The following is a 20,657-nucleotide window of genomic DNA, read 5'->3' as shown; positions in this document are numbered from 1 at the left end:
GCCAACTAACTGACCCCCAGGCAGAGGGCAGCACCAGGCAGTGGCTCAAGCATTCACGGGACCCTGCATGGGACATAGAGCGTGGAGGGGACATGGCCTGGGCATGGGGTTGCAGCCCTGACTCCAGTCCAGCCAGGCATCTCCTGCTTGGCTGGCATTGTGGGGTCAGGGTGCTGGGCACCCTGAGGGCTGGGTCCTGCCTCTGCTGCCAGGGAAATGCCCCCTGCCCCCCACATCAGGGAGTGTTTATCTTCGAGGTGATACTTAAGTGTAAGAAAATAAACAGGGAGCAGATGGGGCAGGGGCCGGGGCTGCCCCCAGCCCCGGGGGAATGCTCCAGCCCTGCTGGGAAAACACCACGGCTGGCGAGGCAAATGGATTCCAGACCCGCGGCAGTGCTGGAACATGTGGCCGCCAGGACACTGGGCCTGACCCTGCTGAGCCCTGGTGCAGCAGTGCTGGACTGATCTATTCAACTCCACCCCATCCCATCCCATCCCACCCTGTCCTATCATGTCCCATCCTATCCCATCACAACCCATCCACGCCATCCTGCCCCATCCCATCCTACTCAGTGCCCTGAGTTCACAGCCCCTGACCAGACTTGGCACTGGGAGATGTCCAGGACTGGCCCCTGTGCCTGTGGCTCCCCAGTTTGAGGGTGCTCAGGCCAGTGAGGCCACAGGCCTGGGGGCTGCCCCATCTCAAATACACAGTCCTGTCCAGCTGGGCACACACAGTGTCTGAGTCCAGCTGAGCCCAGCGAGGCAGGGGTCTCATCCCAGGGGAGTCTATCCCTGCTCCCCAACACTGGGGGACCAGAGATGGCAAATCAGGGAGCCCCTGGAGCCCCCTGGGTGGGGAGGAGCAGTGAGTGTCATGGGGACTGGGCATTGTGAAACACTTGGGGGAACAGGAGAGTTCCCCCATTTTCCTGGATCGGGGCTGTATCAGGGTGACCCGATGGGTCCCCAGGCAGTGTGGGAAGCACCAGCCCCCCCCGCCCCAGGGCTGTACCTGAGGGCTGGGGCTGCTGGTCTGGAAGGCATTACACGCCTGTCGCACAGGGAAGTCTGTCCCAGTTCCGGAGCTGGGACCCCCCCCCCACCCAGCCTGGGCTGGGGGGAGCCCACAAAGCTCCTTTGTTCCTGCCCTGGAACGAATGGATTGGAGGCAGTCGGATCGGCTGTCAGCCGGCGACACCAGAGACCCCGCGGGTCAGGCAGAGGGAAGGGGGACAGGTGGAGGAAGGATAGATGGAGGCAATGCAGAGACCCAGTCCTGTGCCAGCCAGGGGGTTGTGGCACCAGCAGCCCCAGCTGGGAACCAGCTCCCACTGCCCACACTATGCCAGCCCCATGGGTGCACCAGTCAGGCCTGGAGATGCTCACACAGCACCTTGGACACAGCTCAGGTGCCAGGGAGCCCTGGGAGTGGTGTCAGGACACTCTGGGACTGGCACAGACCTTTGGCACTGTTTGCAGGGGATGGTAAGCTGGAAAAGCAGATCCTCCAGCAGCTTCCCAGCTGGAAGGTGGCTTGCAGGAAAGAAAGTTGCAGGACCTGGGCAGCCTCAGCTCATTCCCACTTTGTAGAATTCCCAGTTCTGCTGAGCTGCCTGTTATCCAAGGGATGAGGGGCACAAGTCTGGGAGAGTGGGACAAACAGCGCTGAGATGCCCAGCAGTGGGGGCGCACAGGATATGGGCAGACATCAGTCCCTGCCATGGAACACCCGTTTGGGGGCACTCTGGAAATGTCCACATTGCCCCCAGGAGCTGCTGCAGGAGCTGCTACCTCCTCCCTCCACCCCCCCCACCCCCGCCCCCCACAGCTCTCTAACAAGAGGAAACTTTTTAGCACGCCACAATTCTGAAGAGAAATTTATGGCCCATCAGGGAGCCGCGGGCCAGGGCTGCTCTCCGTGAGTGCTTGCAGGGCTTCCTCCCGGCACACAGCTGCTTTCATGCGGCACATGCAGCTCTGCCGCGCCGGAGTTTCCCTCCCGTCCCTTCCCCTTGCCCAGCGCCCCCAGCCCACCCTGCTCTTCCTCCCCAGCGGATCCTGCGGAAACGGGGAAGCAGCGGGAAATTGTGCTCTGTCCCATGCCAGCACTGCCAGCTCCTGCCATGCAGACGAATAGACCGTGCCCTCCTCTCCCACCCCGTTTCTGCCCTAGGGGAACAGGATCCGGTCAGAGGGGAGCATGGCTGATGGGGCAGAAGTGTCCAGCCGCAGTTCCCGTCGTCCCAGCCCTCCTGCTGACTCACGGCGTGGTGAGTGAGTCAGTGGCCTTTCCCCTCCCTGGATGGAGGCTTTCGACTTAGAGGGATGCTGGGATGCCCAGGGGATGCTCGAGGCGTTTTTCCAGGCTGCACGTGCGGTGACGACGTGGTGCTTGCAGAAATGACAGCATCCCAGCATGGCAGGGCCACATGAGTCCCCACAGCTGGGCCAGAGCTGACCCTGAATTCAGCTCCATGGCAGGGTGGGCTGGCAGAACATTGTCCTGTCACAGCATCCATCTCCTAACACAGCATCCATTCCCTCACAGAACATCCATCCCCTTGCAAAGCCTCTGTCCTTGTTCTGTGTGCCCACAGCCACTGTTCTTGCTGGTGCCAGGCCACCATGCTGTGCTATGCTGTGCTGTGCCATGTTGGACCACTGCATCCCTGCTCCCAACCTCAGCACCCTCTAGCACCACGCCAAGGAGCTGCAGAGACTTTGATCATCTTTATTCCAGGAGCAGCAGCGGCTGTCCCCACCACAGGATTTTGGAGATATCCCCCACGGAGACTGGGACACTGGTGAGCCCAGAGTCGCTGAGGGAGGGCTGGGGACTGGCCATGCCAGGTCGGCTGTGTCTCTTCCCTGTGTCCTGATTCTGTTGTGTCCCAGTTCGCCTGTACCCCTTCCCCGTTCAGCTGTGCCCCGAATGAGCTGTGACTTGTCCCAGTTCCAGTGTGCTCCGGTTCCGCCATTCCCGCTTGAGCCATGCCCCGGTTAAGCCCATTCCATCCCGGTTCAGCTATTCCCGGTTGAGCCGTGCCCCGGTTTAGCCTGTTCCATCATGGTTCAGCTATTCCCGATTGCGCCGTGCTCCCGTTCATCCCACCCCAGCCAGTTCATCCCGTCCCAGTTCACCCCGTCCCGGTTCGTCCCGTCCCGTCCCGGTCCGCGCGGTCGCTCCGGGCAGCGCAGCGCGGCACAACAGCGCCACCTGCCGGTCCCGCTGGGCGCCTCCCGGTACCGGTGAGAGCCCGACCCATCCCGGCTGCCGGGACCCCGGGGACCCTCCAAGTCTGGGGGACCCTGACCCCTCCCGGCTGGAGGGACCATGGGGACTCCTCAGGGCTGGGGACGCCGACCACATCCTCATCAAGGGCTCACGGGTCGGAACCAACAGGGATAGAAGGGGCTACTGGGCATCCTCGGGGCGCTGGGCTAGCGCAGGTGAGGCGTGGAGGAGCCGAGGTAGGTACGGAGGTCGCTGAGGGTGGAGGGGATGATCTTGGCGGGGATGGTCTCCCGGCGGAGTGCCTGGTGGGCAGCATAGCGGTGGCAGCCCCCGAAGGAGTAGAAGTAATCACCGCCCTCACTGCCTTTGATCCAGAGCACGTCGATGGGGGGCACCCGCTCGGGATCCTCCTGGAAAGGGGAAGAGGCATCCAAGAGCAACACACCCCGGCACTCCCATCCTCCCCTGACACCCCCCGACTGTGCCAGGGCTCGGGTGCTGACAGCTTCCCCAGCATGCCATATGAACGGGTGCAGGAGGGGCTGCCTCTGCATCCCGGGGGCTGTGCTCACCTGCAGGGTCTCCATCAGGCTCTGCACCTTTTCCGGCTCCAGTTCTGACGGGATGGGCCGGATGAGGACCCGCATGGGCACGTTGTGCACGGCCGAGATGTGCTGGGTATGGATGCTCCTGTCTTCGGCCTCTGCCATGGCTGTGGCTGCCGGCCGGCCTCGGCCGTCCTCTGTCGTGCTCAGCCGAGCCCTCCGCTCTGCCCCGAGCAGTGCAGCGCCCAGCCGTACCCCTCTACTTCCTCCTTGCCCGGCCATCGTCATCGTCACGGCCTCCGCCCCACTATTTTGCAGTGTCACAGTGAAGGGGCAGGACAGACTTCCGGGCCGGGTGCCAGAGCCGGCTGGCCCGCTGCCTGCTCCGGAGAGCCTGCGGTCAGGGCTGCCCTCGGCTCCTCCTTCCCATGGGACACCCATGGGCATGCGGCAGCTGAGCCCCCCACCGTGTGTGCTGGGGGTCCCTGTCCTGCCCTCTGGGGGTCTCGGGTCCCACCTGGCTGGGCCGGGGCACTGAGGATCATCCGGCAGCTGAGAGTTGGGATATGACCCCGCCTGCCTGGCTGAACCAGGAACATGTCCCCAACCCAGAGCCCCCTCCCGGCTGCTCTGACACCTACAGGGTGCACAGCAAGGAAGATGAGGCATGAAGTAACTGCAGAGCTGAGCAGTGATGCTGGGATGCTCCACAGCTGGGCAGGCACCGAAGAACTTCAGCCCTGAGTCTTTCTAGGTCATTTCTTCAGACCAGTGCTCCAAACAGGGAGAGGCTTCCGGGAGGAACTGGGTCTCCCACCCCTCTGGCTGCTGCAACCGGGACACCCTGAATCCACAGCAGGGACACAATGACAGGGGATGGCTGCTCCCAGTGCCCTCACCCTGGCTCCCTGGTGTCATGAAAGGTCCCCAGCCCCAGAGCTGACTCGGAAGCAAGCAGATGATAGTCAGGGATGGTTTTGTGAGGGTCTGGAATTAGTTTCTTGCAAGGTGAATCTGGTAATATCTTTGCAGGTGAAAGATTGCACTGGTGTCACTGGGAGCCCAGGGCTCAGCTAGGTCTGTGCTGACAAGCTGGATGCTAAAAATAATTTGCCTTCCCCCATCCGCACCCACATCCGGGAAAGGATGAGGAAAGACGGGTGAGGAGCAGGAATGGGCAGGGAGCCTGTCTGCCCCTGGGAGCAGGGGCTTTACTGGGTTGTCGTCACCGGCGAGTTCAAATAAAATTTGCTCGCAGAATCCTCCCCATCCCGCGCAGTGGCACCCCGGGGGTGTGTGAGCATTACCGGCGCCCTTCCCGGGCTGCCCGCCGGGCTCTGCGCCCGCTGCCGGCATTTCACACTCCGCTTTACTTCCAGGTCAGCGCTCTGCCGCGCTCACAGCCCCCGGCGCTCTCACGACCAGGGCGGCATCGTAACCCCTCCTTGTCACAGCAGGGGTTGTCTGGCTGCTGCCCACCGGCTGAAGGGCTGGCAGGGCCACGTGGGCAGCGTGGAATGCTCTGGGCGCCTCCGCCACCCGTTCCCAACGGGCTGCCAGGACATCACCCCTCTATTTGGGGCAGTTCTCTCCAGGATGCTCCAGCCCAGGAGTGGGTGAGGGCACAGGGCACCGTGGGATGGGCAGGGTGGCGGCTCGCGTGCCACTACCCGCCACCGCCGACACAAATCCCCCAAGACACATGGTTAGTGGCAGAAATCCCTTTTATATCCCTGAATTGCATTACAAGTAATACTGCGGGTGGCCGGATCTCAGTAGACTTGTCATACTGGGGCTGGCGAGTACAAAACCTGGCAGAAAAAATCTATCATGCACGGAAAATTATTGCTGTAGTATCTGCTATTTACAGGAGAGAGGGGCAGCAGCGCAGTGCTCCAAGCCTGCCGGCCTCAGGACACCGTGCTCCGCAGAGCAGCACCGGCATCGTGGGGAAAACCCGGCGGGGTGCCTGCGTGGCCAGGGCGATGCTCATCCCCTCTGTGGGGTGCGGATGTGTGGTCACCGTGCCATGGCAGCGAGGACCATGACAGGGACATCCCCACTCAACCCGTGACCAACACAGGCACCGAGGCAGCGGGAGGAAGACGGTGCAGGGAGGAAGACGGCGCAGGAAGACGGTGTGGGGGTGCGCGAGTGCGGCCCCGCGGGGTGCCGGGCAGAGTCCCGAAGTGTTGGGGACCGGCACAGGGTGATGGGGCTGTGGCAACTCGCGGCCCGAGGTAGGAAGCGGAGGCGTGGGTCGGGCCCCGCTCCGGAATGCCGTGCGCGGCGCTTGCTCCGGGGCCGGTGCGGGGGCGCTCCGCCGGGAGGTTGCATAGAGTGGCTGGTTTGTCCCCGCTGGGCTGGCGCGGGGCACGGAGCAAAGCAGGAGCCCGTGGAAGCAAGGAAGACAAATGAGAAGGGCTTTGCCTTTGTGGGAGGCTTGCAGGACACGCAGCCTGGGCTGCCGGGCCAGCTCGTGCCCTCCTGCCTCCGTGCCCACCACACAGTCCGCTCTGGGGTCCTGTCCCCGTCCGTGTCACCGTGGCTGTGTCCTGGGCACGGCAGTTCTGCTGCAGCTCTGCCACCTCCTGCGAGCCAGCGCTGGCATGGCCCGGCCAGTCTTGACAAATAAATAGTGAAAAGCATAAGTTATAAATAATATAAATAAGAACATTTAAATAGACTCACCCAAACTTTACAGCTACTCTGACCCCCTCCTCCTGAGTGCAGGTGGGGGGCAATGGCAAGGGAGCCGGGAGCCGGCTGGAGAAGGGGCTGGGGATACATGGGGGGGTGGTTGGGGGTTTGGGTACTACCTGCCCCAGGGCTGGGTCTCCAGCCCAGCTGCCAGCCCAGCCCTTCGCATGGTGAGGGGGGCTGCACCTGCCTGGGGGGGCTATTCCCCATCACCGTGGCAGGGGCCAGTTGTGCCTGGCCAAGCTGGGAGCTGGGAGCCAACGGAGGTCGTGTTCTGTGGATCTCTGCTGGAAGCCCCTGGCTCCTCCCTTGGCTCTTCCCCTGACTCCAGGGCTGCAGATCTGCAGTGCCAGGGTGAATGCTGTGCCACGGGGCAGAGGGGTAGCTGGGTGCCCTGTGTGGTGGGCTGCAGGGACCCAAGGCTCCAAGGGTGACTGGCAGCCCTGCCCTCTGTCAGCCTCAGTGGCCATCAGTCCTGCCGAGCTGGCAGTAACACCAGCCCATGGTCTCATCAAGATTAGGGTCAAGGGGAGGGTTTGCTCCTAGCGGGGAGCAGAAAAGTGTCTTTTCTCCCCCGGGATCCCCCGGGAAGAGAAGCAGCAGCTCTAAATAAATAATAGTAATAAATTAAATAAATAGAGGTGAAAGTCACAAGCTAGGGGAGGAAAGTCTCTCCTGGGTTGGGAAGAGTTCCCCAGGTGAGTCCCCCGCAGAGAGACCTGCCTGGCTGCGGGGGGGCTCTGGGACCCAGGGGAAAGGAGCTGGGTCCCAATGTGGGGGACCCCCTTCCCAGGGAGCAGATGGGGAGTGAGTCTGTGGGGATGTGTCCTCCAGTCTGAGCACAGCAGCAAACCAGCTGGCTGCAGCTGCAGGAGGGCTGGCACAGGGACTGGGACCAGGATGGGATGGGGATGGGGACAGGATGGGATGTATAGGGCAATAGGGATGGGCATGGGATGAGATGGGGACGGGGATGGGGATTGGATAGAAGGATGAGGTTGGGAATGGGGATGTGCCACAGGGCTTGGGGGCTAGTTCCCTATTGCACAGCTGTGTTCGGAGCCCTTGAAGCAGGCGGACTCGTAGTGCTTGTTGAGGTACGACTTGAGGGCGAAGGTCTTCTCGCACTGCTTGCACTTGTAGTGCTTGAAGGCGGAGTGGGTCTGCATGTGGGCGCGCAGGTTGGAGCGGTCGGCGAAGGCTTTCCCGCAGTGGGAGCAGCCGAACGGCTTCTCCCCGGTGTGGGACCGCATGTGGCCCTGCAGCAGCCAGGGCCGGCTGAAGGCTTTGCCGCACACGTCACACTTGTGCTTGAGGTTGTGGGTGAGGACGTGCATGGCCAGGGCGGGCATGGAGACGTACGCCTTGCCGCAGGTGGGGCATTTCCTCGCCATCTTGCTGTCCAGGCTGCGGTGGGTCTGCTTGTGCCGGCTGAGGTTGGAGGAGGTGGCGTAGGTCTTGCCGCACTCGGGGCAGGAGTGGCGGTGGCTGCCACGGCGCTGGCTCTCGCTGCGCCGGCGCGACCGCCCGTCCGTGATGAAGAAGGCATCCATGGAATAGCTGTCTGTCACTGCCGCCTCCCCGTTGAAGTAGCGGGCGGAAAAGCTGGACTGGGGGCTCTCGGGATCGCTGTACTCCTCATGGCCGGGTGCGTAGGCTGGGTCTGGTGGCGGTGGTGGCAGGCCTTGCTTCTTGTCAGTGTCATAGCCGGCTGGCGCCAGGCAGTGCTGGAGGTACCCTGAGGGGGACAACACAGTGGGGTCATTGTCCCTCCAGAACAGCCACACCAGGGACAGGAAAAAGCCACAAGCTAAAATTTCCCATAGAAGGTGCAGAACCAGGGTTTTGCCCCCAAAACTGGTTCCTGTCTGTGCTGAGCCACTGAGCACCAGAGCTGCATTGTCCTGTCCTGGCTCCTGTCTGCATCTGTCAGCAGGATGGGTCCCATCCCGCAGGGCTGCCTGAGATGGGAAGTGAGGATGGAGCTGCGGAACGTCCAGCTGCGCCTGCCCCGGCTGCGGGCAGCCCCCAGGGGCTATTAGCTGCCAGACAGCTGTCGGTGCCGGGAGCTCATTGTTCACCGGGGCCGTGCCGGTAATGAGCTACGCTCTGTGGGCAGCCGGGATGAGGGGGATGAGCTACTCCAGGTTCCCCTTCCTCACCAAAGGGGCTGGGAAAGACCCCCACCTCTCTGCTGTCCCCGCAGGGCCTATTCCTTGCAGATGGGACAGCACCAGGAGGGCAGCAGCACTGAGTCCCTGACCTCCTGCCAAATTGAGCTACCAACAGCCCTCCAGATGTGGAGCCAAGCTCGGGTACCACTCCACTGGCGTCACACACATGTGACATTGGTGCAAGTCTGCTCATGACTTGCTCCGTATGTGGGTCTCCCAGCCTGTGTCAGAGCGGGCACTGCGTTGGCATCCCAGTCCCTCTGTGCTGTCACACAAAGATCACAGCAGGAGTAGCAGTGCAGCCCCCTTCCCACCATGCCAGCAATCCTGGGGATGTACTGGCACCCCCCAAATTGGTCCTAGCAATCCCCTGTCTTGTGCAAACTGGTCCTTGCAAGCTGCTTCAGAGGCCTCATCCCCTCTTATAGTGACAGAGGGGCTATCGGGGGCCTGGGGTCAGTGCACAGCTGGGCTGACCCATGCACACCATGGGGCAGCAGGAACATCCCACCACAGCTGCAGCTGAGCATCCCCTAAATCCACACAGCCTCTGGCAGCACCCACGGGACCCCTTGGCAAGCAAGTGCTGCCGTTTGTCCCGTGGTGGCCAGGGGTGCCTATTGTGGGGAGGGGGCTGTGGGGCAGGGGCAAAGCCGGGCCCCCCCGTCCCCCGCGCCGTGCTGACAGCGCGGGCTGTGCAGAAAGCGCTCTGCTCAGCAATTTCTCACGCTGCCTCCGAGCATGCAGCAAGGTTATTTCCAGGAGAGCAGCGTCGGCAGCTTCTGCCCAGCTGCAGCACATCCCTCCCCCACTGGCTCCTGCTTGATAGGGGGAGCGGAGGACCCCCAGACCAGACAGGCTTTGTACCCCAGTCCCTGGCAAGGAGAGCCCACCAAGGGCTGGGGAGCATTAGAAAAGGGGGGACAAGCGCCGCAGCGGCTGGGCAATGTTAGCTTGTGCGTGGATCAGGCCCATTCCCGCATCCAGCTCCGTTTCCCAATCCACGAGCAGCTAGCACTCCCCAGCCTATGCAACAGAGCCCCCGACCCACGGCCAGCCCCTCTTTCTGGCAGGTGCCTGCGCTGCCCCGTTGTGGGGCTGTGCCAAGCCCGGGGAACTCTGAGCCCACCCCAGTGCTCCCCCGCAGGACGGGATTCCAAGGACCACGGCCACCCCAAGTCCAGCCTTTTGCACCTCTCCCGCTGCCGGGGTACCCCCTAGTCTCCCCCTCCCCGCTCCCCGTGCCCCGGACGGCGCCGGCCCCCCCCGCGCTCCCAGGGGGGCTCGGGGCACCGCTGCGAACAATGAAATCCTCCGGCACGGCGAGGCTGCCGCCCCCCGCCGCCCCCGCAGACCGGTTGCTTCTTACCCCCCCCAACTTGTCGTGGGAAGGAGCCCACCTCGGCGTCCCACGGGCGGGAGGGACTCGAGGCTGCCCACGGGGCTGACGCTGTCACGCAGGGGATGTTTCCCCAAGGACCAACTTCGGCAGCGGCCGGTGGCCCCGGAGCCGGGGACAAGACGACCACGAGGATGACACACCCCACCCCGCACCCCTCGCCCGCCGCGGGACACAACGCGGGGACCCCCTCCCCGTCCTGCCCGGCGTCCCCCCGTGTCTCCTTCCCCGTGCCCCGCCGGGCGCACAGACAATAGAGGCGGGGGGGCCCCTCCGGACCCCCGGCCCCGCACTCACCATCGCCGGCGGCGGGGCCGGGCAGCGTGTAGGGGGGCTCCAGGGGGGCGTAGGGGGGCGCAGGGGCCCCGGCGGCCGGGAACGCCTCCGCTTTCAGCTTCTTCACCAGGAAGGAGCGGGGCATGGCGGGGCCGGGCAGCGCTGGACACCTCCGGTACCGGCACCGCTACCGGCCCCGGCCCCCGCACCGGCCCCGGCCCCCCCCGCCCCGGCCCCGGCGCTCGGCCCCGGCAGTGCGCACGGAGAGGCGCGGGGAGGCGAGTGCGAGGGGCGGGGAGGCGGCAGGGCGGCGAGGAGGAGGAGGAGGAGGAAGAGAAGGAGGTGGGGAAGAGGGGGAGGAGGAGGAGGAGGAAGGCAGGCGGGAGGGGGGGGAGGGGGCCGCTTCGCCCGGCCGCGCCCGGAGCCCCCCCAGAGCCCCCCGAGCCGCCGGCAGCGCGGGGTGCCCCGGGCATCACGACACTGTGGGGTCCCTGGTCCCTCCCCCTGGTTCCTCCACCCACCCCGGCCACGGACAATGGGGACACAGGGGGACGGGGGGAGACGGGAGGGGGGGGCACATGCCTCTGCCTCCCACCGCCTTTGTCTCCCTGCCGCCAGTCCCCGGGGCCAGGGAAGGACGGGTCTGCCGGGCGGGAGTCCCCATCCCTGTCCCCTGCCCCTTCCTGTCCCCTGTCCCTTGTCTTGTCTCCATCCCTGTCCCTGTTCCTGCTTCTTGTCCCTTTCTCCTTTCCTTGTCCTTGCTCCCTGTTCCTACCCCTGTTCCCGGTTCTCATTCCCATCCATCTTCCCTGTTCTCATCTCTGTCCACAGACCCTTTCCACTGACCCCTTTCTCTTTCCCTTCTCCTTCCCCTGTACCTTTTTCTGTGTCCTCAACCCTTTCCCCTCTTCCCTGTTCTCATCTCTGTCCCACCTCTCTCTTGTCCCCATCCGTGCTCGCTGTTCCCATCCCTCTTTTCCCACCTTCTCTCCCTTCCCATGTCCCTGTCCCACTCCCAGTCCCCAGGAAGCACCGTGACCTTCGGAGCCACAACAATAGCCGGGCTCGTGGCAGTTCATTGTTCCCGGCCAGAGCCCCCACTCTTACTCCCCCCTCGTCTCACTGGAGCCCCCACTCCCACTCCCCCCTCCTCTCTGCTCTCCGCTGCAGGCAGCTGGTGCTCCGGGGCTGCCTCTCCTGCAGTGGTGCCATCTGAAGGCCGGAGTTGTGCCATCTGAGGGCCAGTGGGTGACACGAGGACCTGACGGGCAGCTGGCCGTGCTCTCCCTGAGCCTTGTGCAATGCCCAGAGTGTTGCAGCAGTCAATAAGGACGATGCCTCTGCTGTGACCACAGGCAAAGGGCTGGCAGGGCTGGCACGGGGCAGCCCTGGGCACACTAGCCCCTTTGGCCAGGGATGTGGCACTGGGTCTGGGGACCAAAAGCAGCATCCCCACAGGCAGCACCATGGGCCTGCCTGCTCACAGCCATGTCTGCTCCTTCCGTCATGCCCAGAGCCACATCTGGAGACAGCCCTGCATCGCAGTGCCCCTGCTCACTGCTTTGTGTGGTACTCCACAGCCCAGGGCATCCCACAGCATCCCACAGGATCCTATAGCCCAGGGCACCTCATAAGCCCACATCCCACAGACCACAGCATCCCACAGCATCTGATATCCCACAGCATCTGACAGCATTCCACAGCTAAGTGCATCCCAGAGCTCACAGCATCCCCCATCCCAGAGCATCCCATATCCACAGCACTCCACATCCTACAGGATCCCAGGGCTGCTCCCCATGTGGGCTGGGGTCTCTCCACTTGCTCCTGCAGCCCTCGGCCAGGGATTGCCGGCAGCACCACGAGTCCCATCTGTCCCTGCAGCTCTGCCCTGACGTCAAGGCTCTGCCAAGTTCAAGGTCACCTCTCCCGCAGGGCTGTGGCCCCAAAGGGACATCGCCTGCCGGGCTGCTCGCGGCATCCCCCGCACACACACTGGGCTCCCGGCTTCTCTCTGCTCCCTGATTTATTTATCCGTGCGTGTGCCTGTTCTCTCCTGGAAGGCACGCTTGCAGAACGGGCGATTACTTACGCCCTAGTTGGGCCTGCCTGCCCGCTGCCTGCCCGCTGCCCGCTGCCTGCCCGCCCGCTGCCTGCTGCCTGCCTGCCCGCTGCCCTGGGATTTTGTCTCTCTCCAGGCTGCGGTGTAATAAGGGAGGTAATTAAGTGTAAAAGGCAGGAGGAGGGAGGGCTGGGAGGGGGGAGCAGCCCCGGCTCCTTTCGGAGGCAGGGGACTGCGATAATGTATGGTAATAACCGCAGCCAGCCCTGCCGAGCTGATAGCGCTGACGGCAGCGCCTGGGCCCCCCCAAACCTGCCCCCCCACTACTGTGGGGAGGGGGAGCAGCGCCAGAAGAAAGGCTCAGCCTTCCTCCACCGGGTTTGTGCCTTCCTGAGCAGCTGTATGGAAATAATTCCCATCGGAGGCAATTGTTTCCCCGACAAGAGGGAGGGGGTTGCGGGGGTACTGTGGGTGAGGGGTTTTGGGGGCTCCCAAGGGCAGGATCATCCTCTTGGGGGGCAGGAGGACAGAGGTCAGGTCCCTACTCCAGCTCCCAGTCTATCCACAAGGGACATATCCCGCTACTGGAATGAGACGAACTGCCCCGCGCTGCCCCCACATCTCCCACTGGTCCTCAGCTCCCCCATCCTCCATGGATCCTGGGCACAGGCTCTGGGGTCAGCCAGGATCTGCCAGAGGATGCCCACTAGTGCCAGGAGGCAGAGCCCCCACTCCTGCCCTCTCTGCTGCCTCAGCTGCAGGACCCCCCCCAGTGCCAGCCTGGGGGGCTGCTGGCTATTAGGTATTCCAGTCTCGTTCTTCCCAGAGGCGTCCGGGTCGCAGCCGGAGCCCCGAAGTGGCTCCAATCCGTGCTGTGGTGCTGCCGCCGGCGCAGGGAGCAGATGCCAGACAAAGGGCTGGGGACAAAGGCCCGGCTGCCTCGTGCCCCAGGGAAGGGGCGCAGGCGCGTGCAGGGCACGGCCACTGTCCCATCCTGGGGCTGCGCTGCCCTGACCTGCCGTGCCTGCCACATCCCTGTGTCCTCTCAGCCCCTGCCCTGCTGGCATGGCTGGGGCACAGTTAGGTACCAGGTGGGCCAGCCCTGGCACTGGTGCTGTGCCACCCCTGCCATGGGCACTCTGCCTGCACTGCTCTGGTGTGAGGCTCTGCTGTGGTTCCCCTCCAGTTCTGCCCATCTCAAGGTGCAGTGGGGCTGAAATGGGGTGCAGGGGGCACAGGGCTATGGGGAGGGAGCAGAAAGCATGGATTGGACCACAGCAGAGGGTGGCAAATATCAAACATGTCGCTCCAGCTCCACTGTGCCTCAGTTTCCCCAGCTGCGACTGGGGGCCTTGTGAATGTTCCGTGTTTCCCCACCATCCCCCTCCCCATGGCCGTCTTTGTCCCCAGTCCCCCCAGCTGGCAGCAAACCCCCTGTCTGGGGGCAGCTGCCACAGCACAGGGCCAGGAACGTCACTGGTGCAGCTGGGGTTGTGCCCACCCACAGAGTCCAGGGGGGCTTTTGGGCACGATGCCAAACGGTGCCAGACCCCCCCCCAAGGGAAGGGACTGGGCACGGCCCCAGCTGAGAGGTACCCAGGTGGGGGACACTGGCACAGACAGCCCCCTCAACATTGGAGGTGCAGGCAGCAGGGAGGCAGAGGGCAGAGTAAAATAAAACACTTTCTATTGTTTTCACAGGATGGGAACACCCTGTGCCCCGGCTGGGGACAAAGCCCTGGAGATGCTGCGCCCTGGCAGAGTCCATCAGGGAACTGTGTCTGCAGCCGTCCTGGTCCCAGCGCTGCTTCCCAGCCAGCCAGCCTCGCTGGTTCTGGGAGTTCATGCTGGCAAGAGCAGCGGTCTTGGGGTGTCCACCCCACTCATACTGGACACTGCAGGCTGCAGTAGTCAGCAGATTTGAAAAGGCTGTAGACGTTGACAAGGGGGAACATGAGCAGTGCCCCCAGGAGGGAGCCCAGCTGCTCCAGCACCCCGTACCACACCAGCGCGCTGCGGCTGCGGCTCCGCAGGATCACCCCAGCCATCACCTTCATGTAGGAGAGCGTCCCGGTGAACAGCACCCACGAGAGGACCTGGTGGCACAGGTGGAAAAGTGGTCAGGGCCAGGGGTTTCCCACTGTGGGGACATTGTGATGAAGACAGGTCCAGGTGTGGTGTCAAAGACCTCCCTGAGTGAGAGGGACACCGTGACTTACGATGATAACATCGCCCCACTGGGACTGCTGGAGGACCGGGCAGGGACTCATCACTGCAATGGCCATGTTGTAGGCACCAAAGCCTGTCCCTGCCATAGTGAGGATGACCATCAGGGTCAGGGACCTGCAAGGGACATTTGAGTGTCACTGGAGAACACTACCTTTCCCTGGTGAGCAGCACAGACATGCAGCACATTCTGGCTCCTTGCTGGCTCCATCCTCCTTTCCTGAAGTGTCTGTGCTACCAGGGTATGGGTACCCCACAGGTCCCCTCCCACCCGGTGCCTACACCCCCAACCCTTGCAAAGTAGGGGCTCCTCTTGGGGCAGAAGGCCCTAGTGTGCACCCTGCTGCAATTCCCAGGGCCCTGCAACTCACCTGCTGGGCAGGAACATGGCCACAATGCAGGCCAGGGGGTTGGCCATGGAGCTGAGCGTGGCTGCCAGGTGGTAGGTGGTGTGTCCATAGGGCAGGCAGGAGTAGGACTGCACGGATGGCAGGACCCCGTTTGTCAGGGCGCTCACCCAGGCGATGAGGAGGTAGATGAGGGTGAGCTGGGTTAGGGAGTAGGAGACCTTCTGTGGCAGGATGTCCCCAGGTCCCTTAGGATCCTTTGGGCATGAGCAGCCTCTGCTCAGGTGTGAGTCAGCTCCCTCGTCAAGGATCTGGTCAAATGAGTTCAGCACAATGCTGCTGGGAAAGAGGTGCTGCTGAGAGAGCTCCCACACCCTGGGCTGCCGGGTGAGGAAGAAGAAGGCCAGCAAGCAGGTCAACATCATTGCAGTCATGAGCAGGAAAAAGATGAGGGTGGAGAAGTTGGGCGGGAGATACTGGGTCTCCAGATGGAAGTCGGTGCTCTCAACAGTCTCGTTGCCAGTAGTGATGTTGACTTCATGGCTGACATTGGTGCAGGTGGAGATACCAGAACCCTGGCCCAGGGCAATGAGAGAAGGGATCAGCCCACTTAGCCCTTCACCTATGAAGAAGGTGTTCGTGTACTGGGGCTGCAGCTGCATCATGAAGGGCAGGAAGGTGACAGAGGAGGTGCAGTCCACCAGGGCCAGGAAGAAGGTAAGGATTAAGAAGGAGATGCTGTGGGATGTCCCAGCAATGAGGGACGTGTGGTTCCAGAGGAAAGCCAGGAGCAAGCAGGCCACGACACCCGTGGACACAATCACATAGATAACAGCCACCTCCTTCAGCAAGCCAGGCCGAAAGCGATTCATGAGGGTGACGAAGAGTGGTCCCACGTTGGCCATCTGGATGATGATGGTGATGTAGGAGGGGAGATACCACTGCTCTGGCAGCACGGTCACCAGCAGTGGCACCTCCACCCACAGCCCGTTGATGGCCACCCAGGAGCCCATGCCGAAGGCACAGGCCAGAAGGTGGGTGAGCAGTGCCATGGCTCAGGGCTGGGTGCCTGGGCCTGCGAGCGACGCTGCTGTGCTGTGGGGAGAGACTTTGATGAGTGGTGAGGTGAGATCTGACCCTTCCAGATCCTGGCCCTGTCCTCCCATGACCACTGCCTGTGTCGGCAGAACGGCTTCCCTCTACGTGCCGTGGGGGTGTGGGACTTACAGCCCAGCCCAGCCCATTTTGCCCTCTGCAGGCCCTGTGGACCCCTATGCTCCCTTAAAGTGATGACAGGGTGCCCTCCTGCCCTGGGTGTGGATCCTGATGAGCTTCACCTGGTCTCATCCCGGAGGACTGGGGCTTGGCAGCAGCAGGTGCGGTACCCAGGAGGGCATTGAACCTGTGCCAGCTCACGTAGCAGCTCCGTGCCACCTGGAAAGGCTCGGCACAGCCGGGTGCGGGGGGAAAGGGGCTCTCACCTGGGGGCTGAGTGGCCTGGGCAGCTGCTCTGCTGGGAATGGACGCCTCGTACCTCCCCCTGCATCTGCAGGGCAGGACGACACAGCGCCCGTCCCCTTCCAGTCAGGACCCGCGCGATTCCGACACGCTCCGGTGGCCGCGGGCGACAGGCCCCAGCAGCCCAACCTGCAGCCCAGCCTCTGCTCGTACCGATCAGCTGAGTCAGCTGCGCTCCGGACACATCCCTTGCCCACTCCCATCCCGCTCCTGGGAGGAACTCTCACGTTCCGTGTCCCTACGCCCCGTGTCCCCCCGGTCCCGCGGAGCCGTCTACAGCCCTGCCCCGGGGCGCTGAGGCCGCCAGAGGAAACTCACGGGGCTGAGCCCGGCGGGCGCAACGACCCAGCCATGGCCCCGGCCCCGCGGGAGGCAGCGGGGCTGGAGCAGGAGCCGGGAAGGAAACGGGCTCCGGTCGGACCGGTCCCTGGGCAATCTCCCAAGGGTAACTCACTGCGCTCTCTGGGGAACCGGCAACACCACGCGGGCGGCAGCCAGTCCGGGCTGCCGGAGCAGTGACGTGAGGCGGGCGCGTCACCACCTCCGGATGCGGACCGGTGACAGCCTGGCCCTGCTCTGCTCTTCGTCTTGGTCCCGGCTGGCAGAGTCCCCGGCTCAGGGGGGTTATTATTCTTGGCGGTGTCCTGGACTTTGTCCTTGTCCCCGCCTGAACCGCGTCCCACCTATCACAGACTCTTCTTGCAGGTGCAAGTGTCACCCGGTGACGGTTCCTGTCCCCATCAGGATCTCTGCGGGGTCACAGGGTTGGCATGGGGCGCTGGGGAACCTCCGAATGTGGCAGTTGTCCCACCTCGGGACACTGCGGGGACCAAGCCGCGAGCCAGCGGATGAGCCATTTGCACCGGTCGGGAGGTGACACGGGTGAGGACACAGACCCCAGGTCACCCCCAGCAGCAACCCCCCCTCTCCCAACGCAGACCCGCCGCCCCACGGTGCCTTATGGCGGCTCTTCCCCCAGCACCCACCGGGTGTCGCTGGGAGAGCGGGCTGCAGCCCTGCAAAACCTGGGGCTGCCTTCTCCCGTCTGCTTCCCCGCCTGCTTCCCTGCCCTACCCGTCTGCAGTGCCCCTACCCGTCCCTGTCCCTCCGGGGGACTGCAGTTTGCTCCTCCACCCTGCCCTGCCCCTTTGGTGCACCCATGGCAGCCAGGACCGTTGGGTGCAGTGGGGACAAGTCTTGTCCCCGGGGCTGCAGGGGGGGGGCGGGGGGCATGGTCACAGTTTGAGGTACTTGCTGTGATTTAATCCCAGCAGGCTGCTCAGACCCCCTCAGCTGCTCACTCACACACACCTCCGGTGGGATGGGGTACAAAATAGGGAAAGATAAAATGGTAAAAGGGACTAAACTGATGGATCAGCTTAGTAAGAAAAGCAAGGATGTCCGGGGTATCCCGGGGCAGGGGAGGCAGGGGAAGGGGGAGTGGCAGAGGTATTCCATCCATGTCCCCTCCCAATTTCTATGCACCCCCACCGCATTCAGTCGTTGGTGTGGCAGAGGGAGAAGCAGAGAAGTCCTTGGGGCTCAGCCAAGACCAGACACTCCTGGGCTATCAGCATTGCTTTCAGCACAACTCCAAAACAGTCTCGCCCTGGCTCCTGTGGGCAAAATGACCTCTATCCCAGTCAAACCAGTACAGGACTGGGAAGGTTCCAAGGGACCTGGAAGGTTGGGAACAGGTGCAAGGTGCTGGGGAAAGCAGGCGCAGGGAGCCTGGGTGTAGGGCAGCTGAGGTCATGGTGTGTCCATGGGTATGGGGACAGGGAGGGGACGGCAGTTGTCCTGTGTTTAATTTGTTGGCACAAAGAGGCGGCTCAGCCGGCAGTGAGACCCTTCCCAAGGGCCAGTGGCTACGGGGCAGAGGCAGTGGGACCCCCGTGTTGCCCCTTCACGCTGCTCACCCAAACGCACCCGACGCGTGCTGCCCGCCCTGCCTGTGCCTTCTCCGCCCCCTGCCCGCCCCGCAGCTGAACTCCCGGCCCCGGGCCCCTCGCCCCTCCGCACCCCCGGCAGATGCGAGCGAAAGCCCCGGAGCAGATGGCAACATTTGGTAGCCGAGTGGTCCCTGCCTGCGGGACTTTGCTAGGCTGTGATGGCCATCCCTCCAGGAAGACCCCTCCTCACCCAGCCAGAGCAGGGGAGCCCATCCCAACAGCAAGCCAGCGCATGCCAGGGGGTGCAGAGGGGATCCCAGGGTAGGCACACTGCCATGCCATGGGGGTGACAGGGTGACATGGAAAGATCGGCAGCCCAGAAAAGCAGGGGTCTGTCCTTGAGTTCAGCCCTAGTGAGGCCCTTTCCCTAATATCTTCTTCCGTGTGTGAGCAGTGGGGATGGTCTGCCTGGGCAGAGGGTGGCTGCTGCTCCATTGCTGGGGGACAAGGGGACCCCCTCACTCCAGGGACTACTGGCCACCCTATTTGAGAGGGTATGACCCCCAGACTTGGGGACCTGCTGGCGGCTCTCAGCCTGGACCCTGGCAGCCCCAGCCCTATTTGCATTCCATTTCCATGTGAAAGGAGCAGGTCAAGTTGAAAGTGGAAAGGCTGGTGGGGGGCAGCAGGGAAGGGGCCGCTGCCGGAGGTGAGACCCCAACAAAAGGGCCGGATCCCCAGGGCCCAGTGCTTGCCTGGCCACGGGCTGCGGCCACGGCCCCACTGCTGCCGCCATCTGCGGGTCTGCGCCGCCGCCACCACCGGCCAGACAAAGGCCTCGTGCCCAGCATGTCCCCATCTGTCACCTCCCTGGCGCCCGGATCCCTGAGCACAGACCGAGTGTGAACATCCGGGTGCAGGCAGCATCATTCCCTCTGCCCACAGGGAACGGGGTGATGCTGGGTGCAGGGGGTGCCTCCCCATTCTGTCCCCGTGTCCCTTCTGGAGCAGCTCTGTAGAGCTCTTGCTGGGGAAACTGAGTCAGGAGCGGGTGGTGGCTTATCCTGGGTCTGGGCATGCCAATGGGCTGGAATAAAACATTAGGAGTTAACAGCCAAGATGAAGGGGCTGGGGACCTCTCAGCTCTGGGGGTGCCTCTGCGTGGGGGTGCCCACACTGCCGAGCCCCAGCCCTGAGGCTTGGCAGCTGTTGCCAGGCACCCATAGCTGCCTCCACCCAGCACTTCCAGGGGTGAATTGGCTGCTGAGTGTGTTTTCTGTTCATTGGCAGCTTAATTTAGCATCCAGGAGGTCCTGGCAGTGGCACAAGGGTGTCTGTAGAAGGTGAGAGCAAAGGCACTGCCAGCGCCTCGTTGTCCCTGTGTTCACAAACATGGTCCCACTGCCTGGGGTGTTCCTGGGGCAGCGGTGGGGATGCTGCACTGCGTGCTGGGGGAGCTTCCTGCAGGAGGCTGCCCTCCCGGGGCATGTCCTGGGGTGCTCCAGGGGAGGGCGAGGCTTGGGGCGCTGCCTGGATCCAACGCCCCGCTCCAACGGGCCAGACGTGCCCGAGCAGCTCCTGCAGCCTCCTGCTTGCACCCTCACAGTCTCGGCACCCGTGAGGGGATGCAGCCTGCAGGCTCTGCCCTCGCCTAACAACTGGGATTTTCTAGCTGAGCCCGTTGTGCGAATCTGGGCTCAGGGCAGCCCTCTGGCTCCCAGACTGTGTGCTTCTCCTGGCCCTTCTCCCTCCACCAGCTCCTTGTCTTGCTCCAGGAGCCATTTGAACAATGCAGGGCTATAACTGAGCTCCATAACATGAGCCAAATTTTTGTTCCCCCTGTGCAGACCCGAACGGAGATGTCTGGACCATGGGGAAGGAGCCACCCTGCCTGGGCTGGGTTCAGACCACAGGTCCAGGTGGCTGCAGGATTGGTGACCCCGTTCCAGTCTGTCACCTCCCTTCCTGCTATCCAGTTTATTTTCCTATGTTTTGGAGTTTATTGCTGCTGGGTGAGTGAGGAAACAAGATGAGATTTCCAAATCAGAGCAGGCCCTACCAGCTGACCGTACCAGTGATATGAGGAAATCTGGGTGCCCACAACAAGGCTGGGAATTTCCTCTGTGTCCCTGAAGCCCTAACCCAGCACCAGCACCTTCTGCCCGCAGCGAGGAGTGACATCCAGAAGCATTTTGGATTTGTCACTGTGAGCACCTCAGGCCGTGTGTGCATCCAGGCTGCCCAGCCAGCACCGCGGGCTGAACCGGCACCTGGGATGTCA

The 20,657-nt window shown here is 63.3% G+C and overlaps 3 protein-coding genes across 3 annotated transcripts; all 3 read right to left on the bottom strand.

Moving 5' to 3' along the window:
* Positions 1 to 2,716: 2,716 nt before the first annotated feature.
* SRXN1 (sulfiredoxin 1) lies at positions 2,717 to 4,117 on the bottom strand. Its single transcript, XM_084218186.1, has 2 exons — positions 3,813 to 4,117; positions 2,717 to 3,650 (listed from the first exon to the last, which is right to left on the bottom strand). The coding sequence occupies exons 1-2, from the start codon at positions 4,071 to 4,073 to the stop codon at positions 3,447 to 3,449; spliced, it is 465 nt and encodes a 154-aa protein (XP_084074312.1). The 5' UTR covers positions 4,074 to 4,117; the 3' UTR covers positions 2,717 to 3,446.
* A 2,418-nt stretch (positions 4,118 to 6,535) lies between these two features.
* On the bottom strand, positions 6,536 to 10,541 carry SCRT2 (scratch family transcriptional repressor 2). The gene is made up of 2 exons (XM_084218177.1): positions 10,356 to 10,541; positions 6,536 to 8,223 (listed from the first exon to the last, which is right to left on the bottom strand). The coding sequence occupies exons 1-2, from the start codon at positions 10,477 to 10,479 to the stop codon at positions 7,517 to 7,519; spliced, it is 831 nt and encodes a 276-aa protein (XP_084074303.1). The 5' UTR covers positions 10,480 to 10,541; the 3' UTR covers positions 6,536 to 7,516.
* Positions 10,542 to 14,145: 3,604 nt separating this feature from the next.
* Positions 14,146 to 17,101, bottom strand: SLC52A3 (solute carrier family 52 member 3). The gene is made up of 4 exons (XM_084218172.1): positions 16,939 to 17,101; positions 14,991 to 16,061; positions 14,613 to 14,736; positions 14,146 to 14,489 (listed from the first exon to the last, which is right to left on the bottom strand). Exons 2-4 carry the CDS (start codon positions 16,016 to 16,018, stop codon positions 14,277 to 14,279), a joined length of 1,365 nt encoding a protein of 454 aa, XP_084074298.1. The 5' UTR covers positions 16,019 to 16,061; positions 16,939 to 17,101; the 3' UTR covers positions 14,146 to 14,276.
* Between the last annotated feature and the right edge of the window lie 3,556 nt (positions 17,102 to 20,657).

The sequence above is a fragment of the Fringilla coelebs genome (genome assembly GCF_963513975.1).
Source record: "Fringilla coelebs genome assembly, chromosome: 18".
Taxonomy (NCBI): domain Eukaryota; kingdom Metazoa; phylum Chordata; class Aves; order Passeriformes; family Fringillidae; genus Fringilla; species Fringilla coelebs.
This window is presented reverse-complemented; position numbering and strand designations above follow the sequence as displayed.

Bases quoted from the DNA above. Each gene is read 5' to 3' on its own strand.
- SRXN1 (XM_084218186.1), bottom strand. From the start codon at position 4,073: ATGACGATGGCCGGGCAAGGAGGAAGTAGAGGGGTACGGCTGGGCGCT. The intron at 3,651-3,812 runs GTGAGCACAGCC...TCCCCTTTCCAG, and splicing joins GCCTGATGGAGACCCTGCAG to GAGGATCCCGAGCGGGTGCC.
- SCRT2 (XM_084218177.1), bottom strand. From the start codon at position 10,479: ATGCCCCGCTCCTTCCTGGTGAAGAAGCTGAAAGCGGAGGCGTTCCCG. The intron at 8,224-10,355 runs GTGAGTGCGGGG...TGTCCCCCTCAG, and splicing joins CGGCCCCGCCGCCGGCGATG to GGTACCTCCAGCACTGCCTG.
- SLC52A3 (XM_084218172.1), bottom strand. From the start codon at position 16,018: ATGGCACTGCTCACCCACCTTCTGGCCTGTGCCTTCGGCATGGGCTCC. The intron at 14,737-14,990 runs GTGAGTTGCAGG...TGTCCCTTGCAG, and splicing joins GCCATGTTCCTGCCCAGCAG to GTCCCTGACCCTGATGGTCA. The intron at 14,490-14,612 runs GTAAGTCACGGT...CTGTGCCACCAG, and splicing joins AGTGGGGCGATGTTATCATC to GTCCTCTCGTGGGTGCTGTT.